General features: G+C 36.9%; 1 protein-coding gene across 4 annotated transcripts in view; it reads right to left on the bottom strand.

Annotated features, from left to right (window-relative positions):
- Positions 1-588: 588 nt before the first annotated feature.
- PFKP (phosphofructokinase, platelet) overlaps positions 589-16,682 on the bottom strand; it is a 42,791-nt gene continuing 26,697 nt past the window's right edge. Inside the window, exons 13-23 of one of the 4 annotated variants that reach the window (XM_066551361.1) lie at positions 16,528-16,674; positions 15,527-15,597; positions 14,988-15,075; positions 13,905-14,057; positions 8,624-8,776; positions 4,845-5,009; positions 3,776-3,837; positions 3,164-3,275; positions 2,299-2,398; positions 1,566-1,671; positions 589-1,122 (exon numbers count right to left, since the gene is read on the bottom strand). In XM_066551361.1, the coding sequence (XP_066407458.1) occupies positions 972-1,122; positions 1,566-1,671; positions 2,299-2,398; positions 3,164-3,275; positions 3,776-3,837; positions 4,845-5,009; positions 8,624-8,776; positions 13,905-14,057; positions 14,988-15,075; positions 15,527-15,597; positions 16,528-16,674 (1,308 nt within the window). In that variant the 3' untranslated portion in view covers positions 589-971. Of the gene's footprint in view, positions 1,123-1,565; positions 1,672-1,970; positions 1,977-2,298; positions 2,399-3,163; positions 3,276-3,775; positions 3,838-4,844; positions 5,010-8,623; positions 8,777-13,904; positions 14,058-14,987; positions 15,076-15,526; positions 15,598-16,527; positions 16,675-16,682 lie in introns of all 4 variants that reach the window. The other 3 variants (XM_066551370.1, XM_066551379.1, XM_066551388.1) reach the window with 3 other exon arrangements.

The raw sequence follows: 16,682 nt of genomic DNA, 5'->3' as shown, positions 1-16,682 counted from the left end.
CCCTGAGCAGTCTGTGACAGTACATTCCACCAAGCTGAGTGTGCAGTGCAGTGGGAAAATCCCTAATCAATCAGGGGAGTCTAAAAAAAAATCCCTAATCAATCAGGGGAGTATAAAGTTTGGTTGTGCTTGACAGTTAGGGCAAGGTTTTGGTACACCATGATTTAGTATTTACCTTGTGATGGTCCAGTTAACATAAACTAGCATGAGAAAACATTTTTGGCTGTTTTTCAGCCTCGTTACCCTTTCTGATCAGTATTGGGGGTGTTAATCTTAAAGAAGCTCTGAGAAAAAAAAAAAAAACATGAAGCAAGGGCCAGGTTACACCCTTATGAATCTCACCTTGCTAAAGCTGTTCTTCCCCACTCCCAACCCCAAGAACTAGTTTTATCTTTCCTGTACAAGGGGAAATTATTCCAACTCCTAGCCTGATCCTGAAGCAGCAATGAAAAACCACTTGCTCTGGTGTGACTACTTCCTGCAGCGCTGAGGAATGAAAAGGGGAATTTCTTTTTCCTTCACTGGAGTCTATAGAGAATCCTTCGAGTATTATTTCGCCAGCTGTTTAAAAGCAAGTGAACACACATGTGATGTTTGCAACAGTATTTTATTTCATTTTGGAAACATTAAGCACATCCTGTAACTCAACACAAGAACTAGCCATCTACACTTATTTTTGGGTGTAAGTACTCTGAAACAAAGTGCAGTAGATGAGTAACTTACGGAGTGCATAGAACGGTGTTGCACTTGCTTGTTAAAGGGCAGTATCAGTACTGGTGTTTTCCATTAGATGCAAGGGTTTGTTTCAAATAGAACACACAAACAGGACAAAATCTGTGTGACAGCTGAACGTCATGTTTCACATAAAGTGCTGGAACAATAATTTAAATGTTACAAAACAAAGCTTTAACGATTCTAAAGCATTGTTACTCACAATGTGCATCTATGACAACAATCTAAATGTGGTGTGTTTAGATGGCTCCCGTCTCAGCTTCCTTTGGGAGCATGGCCACATGTTCCAGCTGGCCTGAGTCTGACACGTCATAGCTGGTCTTGTACTTGGCCAGGATCTTCATCAGCGGTCGCAGCTTCAGCCACCACTGCTCCTTGGGAATCCTGTGTCTGGGGGGGAAACAGGGAGGTGAAACACATGGGGTAAGGCAAACACCTTCATTAGGAATGGCATTGACCATCATGGGATGTAAAACACTGACACAAACGAGAAGAATCAGGGACAGAATCCCAAAGAAATGAACAGTGTTAATACCAAATCTGGCACAAAAATGCTGCCCCAGTGAACTGAAACAGAAGTAAAGTAATTCTAGGCATTAAGCAATCACATTGAGGTTACTTAACGGGACAGCAGTTCCAGACTTCACCATGAGACTTTCAGGTGTAAGGAGGATGAAGTAAAAGCACAAAAGCAAGAGAGAAGCAAACAATCCAAGTGGATCTGGGAGAATTCAGGCCTCAGGCAAAAGCAGTAAGGCGTTGGGAAGCGTTTGTTTGAAGTGGTGCAAGGCAGGCTGTGGTGAGGTGTTTACCACCAGGCAGTGCATACGTACACAAAGTCTGTTTCACTCTTCAGCTCAGCCACAGGTTGGAAAACAAGGTTGCGCCTCCGCATTCCCAGCAAACAAACGGAGTCATCGGTATTGGCAAATACTTTTCCTAAAAAGAATGAAGTAATTCAGCATCCTTCTTACAAGTATAAGAGCAAATACCACTTTTCTGTAATTAAACTGAACAAAAACTTACAGTAGCCTAATTTCAGCTACTGATTATTTAATAGATTGATATAACATCAGATTAGTACTTTAATAGGATTAGATCTTTTTAGCTTAACTTCAGTGATTAGCAATGAAATTACAGTGCAGTTAAACAACAAAATGATTGAATTTTAGCATCCAGTTTTAGATCAGATTTTAGGAAGTAGTGGTTTACAATAATTCTCAAAGACTAAGTATTACCTCCTTCTGTCTCCCATGAAGGCAGCATGAAACAAAAAAGAACAAATGTAACTATACAAACATCAATTCCTGCAAGCATGTAAACCTTCCATCACACTGGCTATTTTAAGAGGATGATGAAGCAGCTATCTGAATTATTGACCTCACTGAAGTGGAAATGCTCATACAGCAAGAACTACAGAAAGGCACTACTGAATAATAAAAACCACCAAGATGGGAAGAAGTATGTTGACTAACAAATTGTCATATGTTTGCAAAGTGGAGGAATCTTACATACTGACAGACAATCAAAGACAGTAACAAGAGACTGCACCAAATTTTTCTGCACCTTTCCGGTAGGTTTCCTTCAGTTTTTTGGAGATCCACTGCATAGCTTTTGCTGAAATTTTTGTCCCGAAATTTCTATCAAATGGTGAAGGTGCTCCACCCTGTGCAAAAATTGAATTCTGGGTTAGCTTATCAAAGCAGGATTGGTGTTTGTTCTAGCAGTTATCTCTGTTAATGGCTTGCTCTACCTCTGATTTCCATTTCCCCCACTTAGTAAAACAAACCAAAAGCCCCACTCCATTAGTCAGTCTAAGGTGTTTAAAATTTGTGTTCAGCACCTGTGGAATTCCCCCAGAATCAATTCTAATTCTCATTTAGAAGAATGGAGGGGACTGTGCATTTTCCTCTAGGTCAGCCTCAGTGATAAGTGTAGCCAAATCAGGAACTCCCTTTGCCCACCCACCAGCTGCACAGTGAGATAAAGCCATGCAGACAACACAGGCCAAAGGAGTAGCTCACTTCTGTCTCTTCCACAAAAACACCCATCTGCATAGATTTTCTTAATGAAATCTCTGCTCTTCAAGATGGTTCAAGAGGCAGAGACATTATGGATGGGCAGATAATAGTATTATGAAGAAAGTATTACAATTAAATATAAGACAAAAAGTGGAATTATTTATTAATATAGACAGAAGAGGAATAAAAATGAAATTCATAAAGAATCTAATGCATTTTTCCTAGATTTTTAAAAAGGGTTTGCAATAAAACCTGATGCTAAAAAATACTTCTGAGTTGCCTACAAACAAAAATTCAAATTTTTTTCCCTTAATCTTGAGTCAGACGTGTTTCAAATGCTTGAATAGTGTAGTGTATATACTTTGTGCACACAGAGTTAGTGCTGTCTGTAACTGTAGGGTTGTATTTACCTGCTGCATATGGCCCAATACATTTTTTCTACAGTCAAACACTCCTTTTCCTTCTTCAGAATACAGCTGATAAATGAAATCAGTTGTGTAGTTCTCATTGCAGTTCTCATTTCTGTAACAATTAAGGCCAGACAGTTAGCAATTTTACTCTAAAGCACTGGATGTCTTTGCAGCTACTGAATGACAAGTCTTTTTCCTTTTCTTGATAGCAGTAATTCTGGCTGGGACATTTTCATCTGATCACATACACTCACTTTCATGTAACAGGCTCATGATTTTTAGGGGTTTTACAGTAAAGGCTACAGTGTGGCACACTACCTTTAGTAAGAAGGAGTCTGGAATAAAAGACAAACCCAATGAGAAAACAGACTGAAAATAGGATGAAGTATTAGATTACAGAGCAAATATATTTACATAGAAAGAATTTTTAGACTTGCACTTCCAGACAGGTCACAGAATTGCCTTTTGGAGCACAGCTTTTCTAAAAATCTCAAGTTAAAGGAATAATCAAGGAATATAGACTTGGAGTGTCATTCCAAGTGGCCAAGCAGCCTACCTGGCTGGGAATGCTCAGTATCACTGATGCCATCTATTACAAGTACTTTTACTTACCTCAGCACTAGACCACGCTGGATACTGGTTTTCATTTTTTCAGTCAAGTGTTCCACATTAGCCTAGGAACAAAAGTATTTTTAAAGATCCATACAGAACTCTGTATCTGAAACAACTTTAACGAGCCTACATTTCCTGAGAACTTCTGTCAAATATTCCACATAAAGCATTATGTGCAAATTGAAATTATCAAGATTTCTGGAGATATAGGATAACATGCTGTGTATGACAATTCATCTTGAGTTAAAACTAACATCTTTCTCTATATCAGAAGTAACAGATTTTATTAAATCAAAGGAGGTTTTATATTCTATACTGGTACAGCATCCAGCTTGATACACATAAAAATACACAAATTGCCACTGAAGTTTACAGCCTGCCCTTACTTCCAGTCCTGCCAACAACTGCACGGGGATAAGTTCTGATTCATTTCACATCTCTGTGCTTCTCAGGAAAGTTCAATCCTTTTAGCTTTGTGTTTGTCCATGACTGCAGCTAGCACTAACCATCTCAGAAGTGTAAAGTCCTCACAACAGACAAGTTCCATATCAGCTTGTGAATGTACTACACCATAATCCGTAATCCTTAAAGCCTGAGGGCTTTATTTTAGTAACACTTCCAGACATGCTCTGAATAGCTGTGGTAATAGAGTCAGTATCTAAATAAACCTGACATACTGGTCAGTTCTTGTCCTGAACAGCCTTTAAATACAACTCTATTGTAATAAGAAAATACTGTTATCTTCTTTTTGGCTTTATTTTAAAACAACCCAGGTCTGTTCATTTAATTTGAATTTCAATCAGAAGACTAAAAATGAAACAATTAATCTAGTAGTGCTTAATGGCCAATACAATTATTTTTGTCATTTTACTGAACTTGGTTGTCAAGAGTGATTGTGTCTGCATTCCTTTATATGATGTTATGGAACTGGCATGACAAGCCAGATTTTAGGCCCAACCTCAGCTGTTTCTTTCTTTCATGAGCCATCTGCTTCAAGTACACACATTACGATACACACGTACAACAGCTTTAGATCTACTTAAGAATGAGCAAAAAAGGTGCTGAGTACCTGGAGCTCCCTGATATCAAACTGCTCCTCGAAGATGTAAGCAGCATCAGCTCCTGCTGCCAGGGCCCCCATGTTGGCCAGGTAGCCGCAGTAGCCGCCCATGGTCTCGATGATGAACACGCGGCGCTTGGTGCCGCTGGCCGACTGCTTGATGCGGTCACACGTCTGCTCAGAGACACCACAGCCTGAGTATGCACTACAACCCCTCACTGCTTACGTTTTTGTATGTCATGCAACTTTGTGTCACCTACTGGTAACAAAAAAGTTAAAAATAAAGCATTTGTAAAGAATGAATCTTTAAAGAATTCCAAAATGTTATAGCCCGTGTAACTGCAATAATTATCCAAGAAAGGATTTCTTATAAATCATATACTGAACACCAGGGTAGAAATAAAATGTTTTTCTACTAGTAATTCTTAACATATACTTGCTTCCTGCAAATACTGAAACAAGAGTTCGTTTTGGTTTGTAGTGACATTAACCAGTTATGTATCTGCATTTTCTAACACAGATACAAGTAGATATAATGAAGCTTTTCAAGGAATTGTGGGATGAATAAACTTCTCTTCTTTAACTCTATTCATTACTTCTTCTTAGCATTGATATTAAAATTCACTGCATTCCTATCTATACTGAACTTTTTAAGTCCTGAGCATGTACTGCCCAATTACTTTCCAGTAATGATTTCCAGATAAATATAATTCTTTCAAGCACTACTGGTGCATGTTTTAAAATGTTTTTGGTTTTTTACTAACAGGTGCATAGTTACTGTAACAAGACTGAAATCTCCACTTGCACCTTACTCTGACCAGCATAAGCAATGTTCTCTACAGGGAGATCTGTTACTTATGTGTAACCAGTTAACACCAATATTTCTTAGAGAAGAGGAATATTTCTAAGAGAAGAGGAAAGTAACAAAGACAGAGGCAATCTCCAGTGTGGCAAGACCTAGGAATCTTAGGAAAATATTGTAACTAAGGAAAATGCAGAAACTTAGGAACTAGTTTACTATCCACGTTTAGGTTTTAGTAATACTCAAGAATCTATTTGACAAACTCACCTCCTGGAATGAATTTTTCTACCATTTGAAGTTATTTTAAAGTTGCTCATTAATGTATTTTCCTTTCAGAAAGCAAGTCAGAGAAATAAAGAGGCCCTATTTTCTTCTTTGTCTTAGAAACAAATAAATAAATAGGATATACCACATTTTGTGACAGGAAGAATTTTGTGAAACTGATGTAGTGTCCCAACACCAGTTCTGTTTAATAAAATTGGAAATGGAAGTACCTGGAAAGTTTGTCAACTTGCAACCTGAATTATGGTAACATTAAAAAATCCCCCAACTTTCTGATTTTTTGAATGAGTAACTGTAGGTGCTGTAATATTTGAGGTATTTCTAGTTCACGGTTTTTCAAAACCAGAACTTCATTCAGCTAACTGAAAATACTACTTCTGAAATTCAGAGTGTGAGCAATATGGCCCTTAAAACCATACCCAACACATCACAGAACAAATCATTACTTGATATATGAGAAAACTTAATATAAAAACTCTAGAACTTCTAACATAAGAAAGTTTAATGCATTTAAAGACTAAGACCAGTACATGCATGTATTTAGGTCAAGCTAGCAAAAGATACATGCAATTTAATTTATACATATTTTATTTATGTATTTGCATATATGCATATTATGTGCTTACACACAAAAGTGCAGCATTCACATGAATTTATTCAGAATATGGATATTCTGTTATCCCAAGCAGAGAATTATCTCCATAACATACTATGTCACAAAAGTCTATGTTGACTTTCTGTCAGTTTTTCAAAATGACACTTTTACTTACTTGTCTTGGGTTTTACCGTGTCACCAAGCACTTTACTTTCTCCTTGCAGACATTATTTCATGAAAATTTTTGCAGAATACTGTAGCACTGGAGAAATTTAACTCATTTTTTAAAGAGCTGCCTGAAACTGGATAGGTACTATGTGTTGAACTTACGTTATAAAATAATCTTGTCTTTAGACAATAGAGATACATGTGAAGGTTTCCACCATTTTGAGAGACTTCTAGTATTTGTAAATCCCAAGATTTCTAAAAAGATTTCCCATCTGCTGGCAGGAGAGTGGAATTTTCTGCCTTTTGAGAATCTCCAAGTACTAAGCAAGGAGGTAAATCAGTCATTGCCAATGGGACTAATCACTTGAAATCTACTTAGAAGGGTTTCTGTCCTTGACCATACAAGAGATGGAGTACAAACTTCCTACTACTCTTGCTTTCTCGGAATTACTGTGACAGAAATACCCAAATATGAAATTGGCACAGGCAGACTTAAATGAATTATTAATTCATACACTACACTACAGGCTGGAAAAGCCAAACCTCAAATGCCTGGTGCAGGTTTCAGACATCATAAGCAAGGTCTGATGACTTGTTTTGGTATTCTGTTGCTAGTTCAGTTTTTATATGAACTGACCCAGCTTAATGAGAAATCCTAATGTTTGAAACACCAAATCAAGTGTGCTGCTATTAGCATTAACTCAACATCCTAATGACAACAAAATTCAAATGATGCAACCATTTTTTTTTACAGAAAGCATCACTGATATCGATACAAACTGTAATTAAATTAGTACCAAAAACAATTATGTAAGAGCAAGCAGCACTATAGAAAATCATTTGTTACCCCATTGTGTTTCCAAAGTTATCACTTTTGAAGGGGCATCATTCACAATTACCAGATTTAGCTACTTGAATAAATGTCAGGACAAGGGGGGAAAAAGCTAGAGGAGTGGTGAAGTACCCATTTCCTGCCTAAGAACATTGTTACATGATGACACCAACACAACACCTTAGGACATCTCAGCCCAGGGATGCTGCATGCAGCTCCCAAAGGCCACCCTGTTTTCTGCCACAGCTCTTCCAGTTATCTACTGAGCTTTTTCACTCACTGTGTAAGAACACTGTATAAAGCAGGAAAACAAACCTGCTTTTCCCAACCCCCTGGATCTGTAGTCTTGGTTTTACTTCCTTGGCAAATTACTTCATGGTTAGTTACACGGCTTGCTAATGATGGGTTTGATGAAACTCAGAGCTGGTAAGATTTACTCATTTGTTTGCATTACACCTCAGCTCAGTTCCCTTTGCTGTGTCTTACGCAGAGCAAATAGGACTGAAAGAGCTCATGAAGCAGTTGTACCCAAGGGAAAAACTATGGTAGACTAAAACTAAGACACTGATTGTTCTGACCCTGCATTGTTTAGCTGAACATCAGTGACAGAGTTAACTGCTTATACTATCCATGCATTTATATGCACTTAATGTATGTTAAGCCTAATGGAGTCTACGGGATTATTCATGTGTTTAGCGTTAATCATGTACTTAAAATGCTCAACTGCACTGAGCTCAGTCAATAGTTCATCCAACAAATGGGGCATTTATTTATAAAATATGTGCTTTCTTCTTTTACCTAAGTAATAAGTAAAAATTAGATAAAAAATTAAATTGAAGAAAGCAAAATATTTGATTCTCAGTAAAAGCAAATACCCTAAGTACTAATGCAGGAGTCTTGAAGAACTAAAGATAGTACCCAAAAATTAAGCATTTAAAATAATATTTTTTCTAAGGTTAATCTTTAATCAGTCTTGGAAAACTGAAGTATTAACCATTAAAAAACACAAGTAACTGAGTTCTTTAAGAAAACCAGACATTTCAAAGTCTTTAAGTAACCTCATCTTATGCATTTTGTCATCTTAACTTTTAAAAGATATGCAGTCTTACCTCCACAATAGCATTCAAGGCAGTGTCAGTACCAAGGCTATAGTCTGTGCCTGGCACATTGTTGCTAATAGTAGCAGGCAAAACACACATAGGAACTTTAAACTCCTCAAAGCTGGCACGCGCCTCGTAGAGCTGCAGACAACTTTCAAAGGCCTGAAGCAGTGGTACAAGTGTGAGTGAAACATTCCTTGTCTTTGGACTGCTCTGCTAATGACTCCTGGCATGTGATGGTAAATGTGGCTGTCCATTGGCCCAAGTAAATACAATTGGTGAGATTATTTGGGGAGGGGTGGAAATATCCTGTACATACCACAACAGTGCACTGGGGTTGCATTGGCACAATGCTCTTTGAAGAAATGCAGAGGATTAGTACAGGTTAGTACAGACTGAAGGTGAAGTGTACACAGCAGAGAGGTCTGACGCAGCTGGGTAGGAAAGGATAGCAAAAAGCTAGACTGGAAATCATTCCACAAGAAAGAACTTAAAGAACAGAGTTTGATACATGCTAAGGAGCTTAGAAAGTTAACTAGTAAAACCCTTGCAACTTGAAGAAAATGCTTAAAGAAAGACACTTTTTAAAAAAACTATGTTATCCTAGAAAGTCAAGACACGCATCTATTTCCACCAAGAGAAAGGAAAAAAAAGTTCACCCATGCCTTCAAAGTTTCTATCAACATCACACATCTGCCTCTGTGAACACAGACTGGATGTAGGCCTAGAAAAATCCAGGAACATATGCACATGGATGAGTTAATAAAGTTTGCAAGTATAGTTCAAGGTTTCTTTGAAAAGCAGTTTTAGGTCCTTGGAATGACTCCAAATTCTACAGAATATATTATCATGTCAAAAGGATTAGGTGCTCCTAGTGGATGTCAAAATAAATGTTGAGATTTTGCAGCTGTTTTAAGTAAACATGCATTACATTATTCCAATTATTTCTAATCTAAACTCATCAGCATCTCTCATGAAGTGTGGCAATTTTTCAAACTGCCTGTGTTATGGCTCTCTACCAGAAAGCCTGATTACATAGTACACGATGTTTTCATCTCTTTCTCCCAGAAACTGATGTTCACAGAAGTCTCATTTTCTTGATTTCTCAAATTGGTTCAGAGAAGCCAATTACTGCAGATCAAAATTAGATACCTATTGAGGTATATCCAGGCACATCTGCACAGTGATGTGTTTAAGGAAAAACATAGAAGAAAATTATGGGTAAATCCCCTACCTGTGAGAGTTCTTCTGAGCTTTTGTCCTAGACAGAGCAGATCCTGTTCAGTGAGAAGACAGGATATTTATGGCTGTAGGTGCATAATGCAAACTGACTTTCTAAAAAAGCTCTCTCTTCTCACTGTTTTCTAAATGGAACAGCTCAGTGCTATACTTTCAGTTTGAGGTTGAAACATAGTCTGAAAGATGGCACTTTCAGACCCAAAGAGCTCAGAAGAACTACAGCCAGGAGCAACAAATAGGAGGGGTTTATTTGGGATTTGATTTTTTGAGTGGCTGAGACTTCACTTAGGAAATTTCAGTAAGTGCCTGGCTCAGTCAGGCTGCTTTGAACTTATTTCTATTAAAAGAATAAAGACATACAAAGTAACAGCAGTTTAGTAAAACCTCACAGCTTCCTGGAGATCTGCAGAACATGAGTTTCTCTAAAAGGTTAAGACTTCTGGAAAAACAAGTCAAAGGGAGATGTAGAGCAATAACTAACATAACTGGTTAGTCTGCATTTATGATATGTTAAGATGCAGTTATGATATGTTGTACTTGCATTAAATATTGCCATTTTATTTGATGCAAGTGATTCAGCCAACATATCCAATGACTGTACCTTCACCACGCACGAGCATTAGATGATTATATGCAACATCTTTGCATCACTGTGGCAAAACATGAAAATGCTTTTAATATATGGTCACTTAATTATAAAGGGTAAATAAGTAATCAATGGTTTTAGCAACTGCTATGAATTTTTTTTTTTTTAAGTACTACAGTAAGGCCATAGAGGGATACTGCACTATGTTAATAAAATGGTTTAATAATTTCCTACCCTTTCATTGGGTTTGTTTTACTGAAAAGGTTGTTGCCATAACCAACATAACCAAGGATACTTTATAAAAATTCTGCAGTCAAAAAAAGACTACTGTTTGTTGACTTTAAGATGATCTAAATACAAATGCCCACTGAAGGGAATGGAGTTACTGCCCTTACTCCACATCAGCTGTTACTAGGACTGAAGGAGATGAAAAAGTAACAGGTTAGCTAGTGGCCTGGCTAATTTTCAGCTTCCTAGCTCAGAGTAATGTGGAGCCACACATGCTACTGGGAGGGTACAGGTGTCTGTTTTCCATGGGAAATGTGTGGAGACTGCCTAAAGGCATCTGACTGTAGCTTTCTTTGTTCCTCAGGGAAGGTTTTATTTTTTTTTTTGCCCCACAAAACCAAATCATCAGTCTGTACCCCCTTTTCCCTTGGTGAAAAGAAAGGTAAGATTGTCAAAGAAACACAGTGGAAAGTTTTAGCCTCTCCCTTTTTCAGGTTCCATTATTCTCATCTAGCTGATACCTTTCCTTTCATTTCATGGCTGTCACATTCCTGAGGTCTGACATCTAAAATAATATCCTATTCATTTCATAGAATTAGCAACATACTTGAAAATATAGATATTTTTATTATGGTAGTTATTTTAGTGATGCTTCATTTAATAGAAAATTTGAAGTTCATGTTCTTATCCTGCAATCCTACAAGGATAACTTTTTTATGTCTATATAGATCAGCCTTAAGCATATTTTCCTCAGGTAGAAAAATCCAGCTTTTCCCAGGTACTTTATGTTGTCATTAGCAGTTTTTCTAACATTCTGAAAAGTGAAGTGAAAAATACAGTTTATCACAAATTTAAAACACTATTCAAAAGATAAATCAAATTTGAAGCCAAGATTTTAAAACAGAAATAGAAAAAATGGAACATTTCAGAAGGGTCCCCATGATCAGTTATAGAATCTGGAGTAGTTATTGAGCAACATTCATGCCTTTGTGAGGAGCACACTCTTTACTAATCTCTCATTCAGAAGTTATGTATCTGTTAAGTCTGATTTTTGTTTTTCTTTTTAAATGCGGAATTTTAACACATTTTATCAGCCAATGTTTCAGCATACAACTTACACTTGACAAGTTAAAACAACTGCCAAGTGTCTAATGATGCCAAAGAGCAACAATCCCTGATTACCAGCACAATTGTACTTACCTGACTAGAGGTAGGCAAGAGCACACAAGTAAGAACCATACCACAGAAAAACTAAGTGTGATGACACTTTGGTGTTCAGACAACACTGAAAAACTGAGAAGTTTTGGTGCTCTGACAGCACTGCAAACTATGATGCATTTATTGACCTAACTGTGGTAACAGGAATAAAACCTATCTATAAACTTGATAAAATGGATATTCATGTCCACCTCCTACTTTTGTTTACCACTGTGATTGTATGACATGTACTGAGCCTATCTGGTCACATTTAACAGGGGCACAGTTGCTACTGCACCTGATCTGAGCATGGCACAAGAATGAAAGGATGCATTTTTCACTGGAGTTTTTGTGAATCACATTCAAACAATCAGAGCAAAAAACTGAAAAAAACGTCTTCCGAATGCAAAAGTCTGAAAAGTCTGCTCCCTCCAAAAGGAAAAAAAAAAAACCAAAACCAAAACAAAACAAAAAAACCCCACCAAATTTAATTTTCCACTCAACTGAATATAAATCTTGCAAAGCCATTACTTTTCATATATAATCCAGAGAAAAATCTAGGCAAAATTAAATGCAAAACAACCAGAAGAAAACCATTAGCAAGAAAAATTAAAGCTTTTGAAGTTTTCAACTCTCACATTGAAAATACAAATGTTTTATCTAATGAAGGCAAATGACACCTAGAAGCCTAAATAGAAAAGCAAACCACAACAACACAGACTGACTGACTACTACATATCTCCTTTGCATGAAATAACCTATAAAAAGAAGTCAGTATGGTTAACAAAGTTTATGAAGATAAGAAGAGAGGGAAAGCAGATGTTATGCACAATCATTTTACTCACCTTAGTTCATGATCAGTCATTTTGGACAGATATTTTTATTTACCAGAACTGGAAACAACATCAACTTGTTTGATATATAACCCAAGTTGTCAATATACAATTAATTCAGTGAATTTTAGTTAGCTTACAGTCTTATTCAAGGCAATACTTCAGGAAACTGATATTTCCTAACTGAAGGGTTTCCTTTGATGAAGTTAAAATTATTTATGTTAGAATGGTTGGAAAAAAAATATGGTAGTGCATTCAGAGTTGGTGGAATCTGAAGAATCCTTGACATTAAAAAGCTATCATGATTAAAATTTTCAAATACATTTAAGTGATAAGAGAACTGTCATTTAATTTTCAAAAGCAACTTGAAACTCTTTTTGTCCAACTGACTAAGCTTCCTGTTCAACTGAAATTAGTATTAGAGAACTGAGGAATGGCTGGGGTTGGAAGGGACCTCTGGAGGTCATGTGGTCCAAACCCCTGCCAATGCAGGAACACCTGAGCAAGGGACACTGGAACAATCCAGGAGGGTTTGGATTATCTCCACAGGAGACTGCACAACCTCCCTGGGCAGCTTTCTCCACTGCTCTATCACACTCAAAGTAGAAAAGCTTTTTCCTCATAAGAGATTAAACATTCAATTTTTTACTTTATGTTGTATTACTGGATTTGATTTTTTTAAAAAATTACCTCACATGTCTCAACTCTTTTTATTAAATCTGCTATTAGGAGAATAAATGTAATGCCTATTACTGAAAAATAAGGATTTTATCTATTGTCTTAGAGGAGTAAAGATGTTACATAACTAAGAATCTCCTTCTCAACAGAGCAACTTTCCTCAGTGTTGCAGCTGGGTATACTACAACTCTATATTATGAACACGGATTTTTTTCCCCTCTACACTGCAAATGATCATCCAAGTCTCAGCTTTAGGTTTCTTTCTTTCTTATTCAACAAGAGATGCCATCTTATCTTGAACTTAAAAAATTCAGAGGTCATTGCAGTTTCAGCAGAAACTAAATGGAAGCATTTGGGATCCTAGACTTTCTCTTTTCTGCAGTGGTGCCATGACTGTGTTTATATGAAGTAATTATAATTTCCCAGATCACATTTCTGAAGTTCTGGTCTACAAAAATATCCAGTAGTAGCCAATTGAGTAAGTTTAAACAACTGCTTTGTTAGTATATGCACACCAGAGCAGACTTACATCAGTTATAGTGTTCAGAGCAGTATCTGCACCAATGCTGAAATCTGAACCCGGTACATTGTTGGATACAGTTGCAGGAACCATAACCATTGGAACACAGAATTCGTCATATTTCTCCCGAGCTGCTGACAATTCCAGAAGTCCAAGGTAAGCCTGTTGGGCACAGGCATCAGGTGAAAAATTAGGATGAATAAAGGAAGGGCAGAGTTGGGAGTGACAAAATGAGAAGGGCCACAGGGGGAGCCATTTCTACCACAGCACACTTCAGCAAGTCAGAGCACTAAGGAACCACTAAAATCTAACACAGACAAAAAAGAAAGCATTAGAAACAGGCATATATTTGAAAACAATAAACAGAGCATATGTTCTCTTGAAAATGAACAATTTAGGCACAGAAAGTTGGTTTTCAACAAAACAAACTCGTTCCCCAATCTTCAGGTACTGTTACTCCTGATTTAAAAATCTTGATATTCCTGAGTTAGGATCATAGCTAACAACTTGGACAAAAAAGGAAGATATGTTCTTTATCAAAAAGCAATGAACACATTCTTCTCTGCAAGGAGTAGGCAAAATACTTTCCTCAATCAAAATTTCCAAAATTAATTGTCTTTTTTTAGAAAAAAAAAAAACCATGAAATACAGGAAAAAAATACTTCTCTAGATCCATTACAGATTTTGACATGCACTATGTGAGAGGAGTGGCTTAAATAAGGAACCATAGTGCAACTTCTACTAAGAGTCAAGAACTTCTGCAAGGATGTTCTAATTGTTGATACAGTACAGACTGAAACTTGCACAGCAGAAGTCATTAATTCATTTTAATACAAAATACCATAACACTATCTCATCTCATTTATCCATTTAGCACATCTGTTTAGCAGTTCTAGGCACTGTATTGAATGCCAGCTTTCCAGAGAACCACTGATTGACAACACTTATGATTCCAAACACTATCTATGTCATGTATCAAATACACATAGAACCAAATGCATCTTACATGAAGATTGGGTAAAAATCAAACCAAACTATTAATTTTGTTAGGAATTCTAGTCTACTTAGACATAATTAGATATTTCAGTGTACCTCAAATCCACCAATAACCATAAGGGCGTTAATGTTGTTAGTGCGCATCTGGTCAGCAATCTTCTCCAAATATTTTGCAGGAAGAGTACTAAAAATCATTAAACCAAAAGAAAAATAAAAACAGTTTACAGACTCTGAAGCACTAAGAATTTATTACTAAGCTGAAACCATAAAGTCAGCAGGCAACACAATGGTTTTTGTTTTACATATTTATCCATGCAAGTAGCTCCTCCAGATAAACAATAAGGACTCATGTCAAGTGTAAAGAAACTGCAGGTTTGAAATCCTTTAAAATGTAAGAACCCCAGGAAATTTTTAAGTTGAGGTCCCAATTCCCACTTTTCAGAGCTGGTTCAGTACTATAAAGATACCCAAGTTGGAACACAAGGATTTGAACAAAAGATAAACTCAAAAAACCCCAATGTACAAAAATTGAGGACTTAAAAATACTAAGTGGGAAGAAAAGAACATGGAATCATACAGTGGGTATATAAAGCACTACAGTTCATCATATCAATTGACAAAAATATTGATGTTACCGTTTTGTACCAAGAATTGATCCTCCTTGACCAGTCCAGCCTCCAACATCTCCCCAGGAAATTTCCTTAATCTTTGAATAAAAGTAAAAATGGAGAGTTTGTTAAGTGATTATCCAATTAATTCTCTTGAGCTGCAGCAAACAACAGGTACTACTTCATGAAAATCTGTTGGAAGAAGTTGTGGGCATTGACATCACTAAAACTACATGAAGCCAAGGAAGAAAACAGCATCAAGAGTTTAACTCTATTTGTCTAAAATTACTATAATCCCTTTTGGTGTTACCCCTGGATACCCTAATTGTTTTGTTGCCTTGCATTAGGCTGCAAGTCCTTTCCATTCCATTTGTTCTTTCTTCTTCCAGACCAGGATGAACCTTGTCTCTGTGTTTCATATCTCAATCCTATTTTCAGCTATCCTCTCCTACTGAATGTGAAGCAAAAAAAATCTAAAGTTAGGTTCTTGATGTAAGTTTTGGGATCTGTGGCTCCAGCCAGGCACCAAAATTATTAGTCTTGCATTCAGTTTCTTTTCAGTACACCAACCAATGCGTAACATTTAAAAACAGGTGATTAGAAGAATCTAACTTACCTAAGGAAAAAAAAGCTTCCTCCCTCAATAAGCACCATTAAAAAGTTTCTTACAGCAAAGGAATACATGTGCAATAGCTCATTGTTCAGAATCAGAGATTATTCTGCTACTCTGAAAAAACTTCAATATGTTCAACATAGACCAAAACTCAAAGGCAGGATTCATCTGAACTGATTTTGTAGCTCGGCACCATGTGATTAGTAACACTCAGCATAAATGAATTTACAGACTTGAATAGTTGAGAAATACAATTACAATCTAGGTTTTAGAGATCTTTAAAATAAAATAAAAGCACTTAGAGAGGCAGTTCCCTCAGCAGTTATGACAGAACATACCTTCCAAGAACATGAACAAAGGTGGTGCTGTGGGAGGGGGTACCTAGCACTTGGTAACGCACACACGTGACACTGACCTTCCCTCTAGCGAACCCTTCAAAACCATCAATGACAGCAAATATTTTGTGACCTTCAGTCATGCCAACTCTCACTGCAGCCCTCACGGCGGCGTTCATCCCAGCTGCAGGGGCACCCACATTTAAAACTGCCACATTAAAATTACTCTGGAAGA

Source organism: Molothrus aeneus, chromosome 1 (assembly GCF_037042795.1).
Source record: "Molothrus aeneus isolate 106 chromosome 1, BPBGC_Maene_1.0, whole genome shotgun sequence".
In the NCBI taxonomy this organism is placed as follows: Eukaryota; Metazoa; Chordata; class Aves; order Passeriformes; family Icteridae; genus Molothrus; species Molothrus aeneus.
Note: the sequence above shows the minus strand (reverse complement) of the source record. Positions and strands in the feature narration are given on the sequence as shown.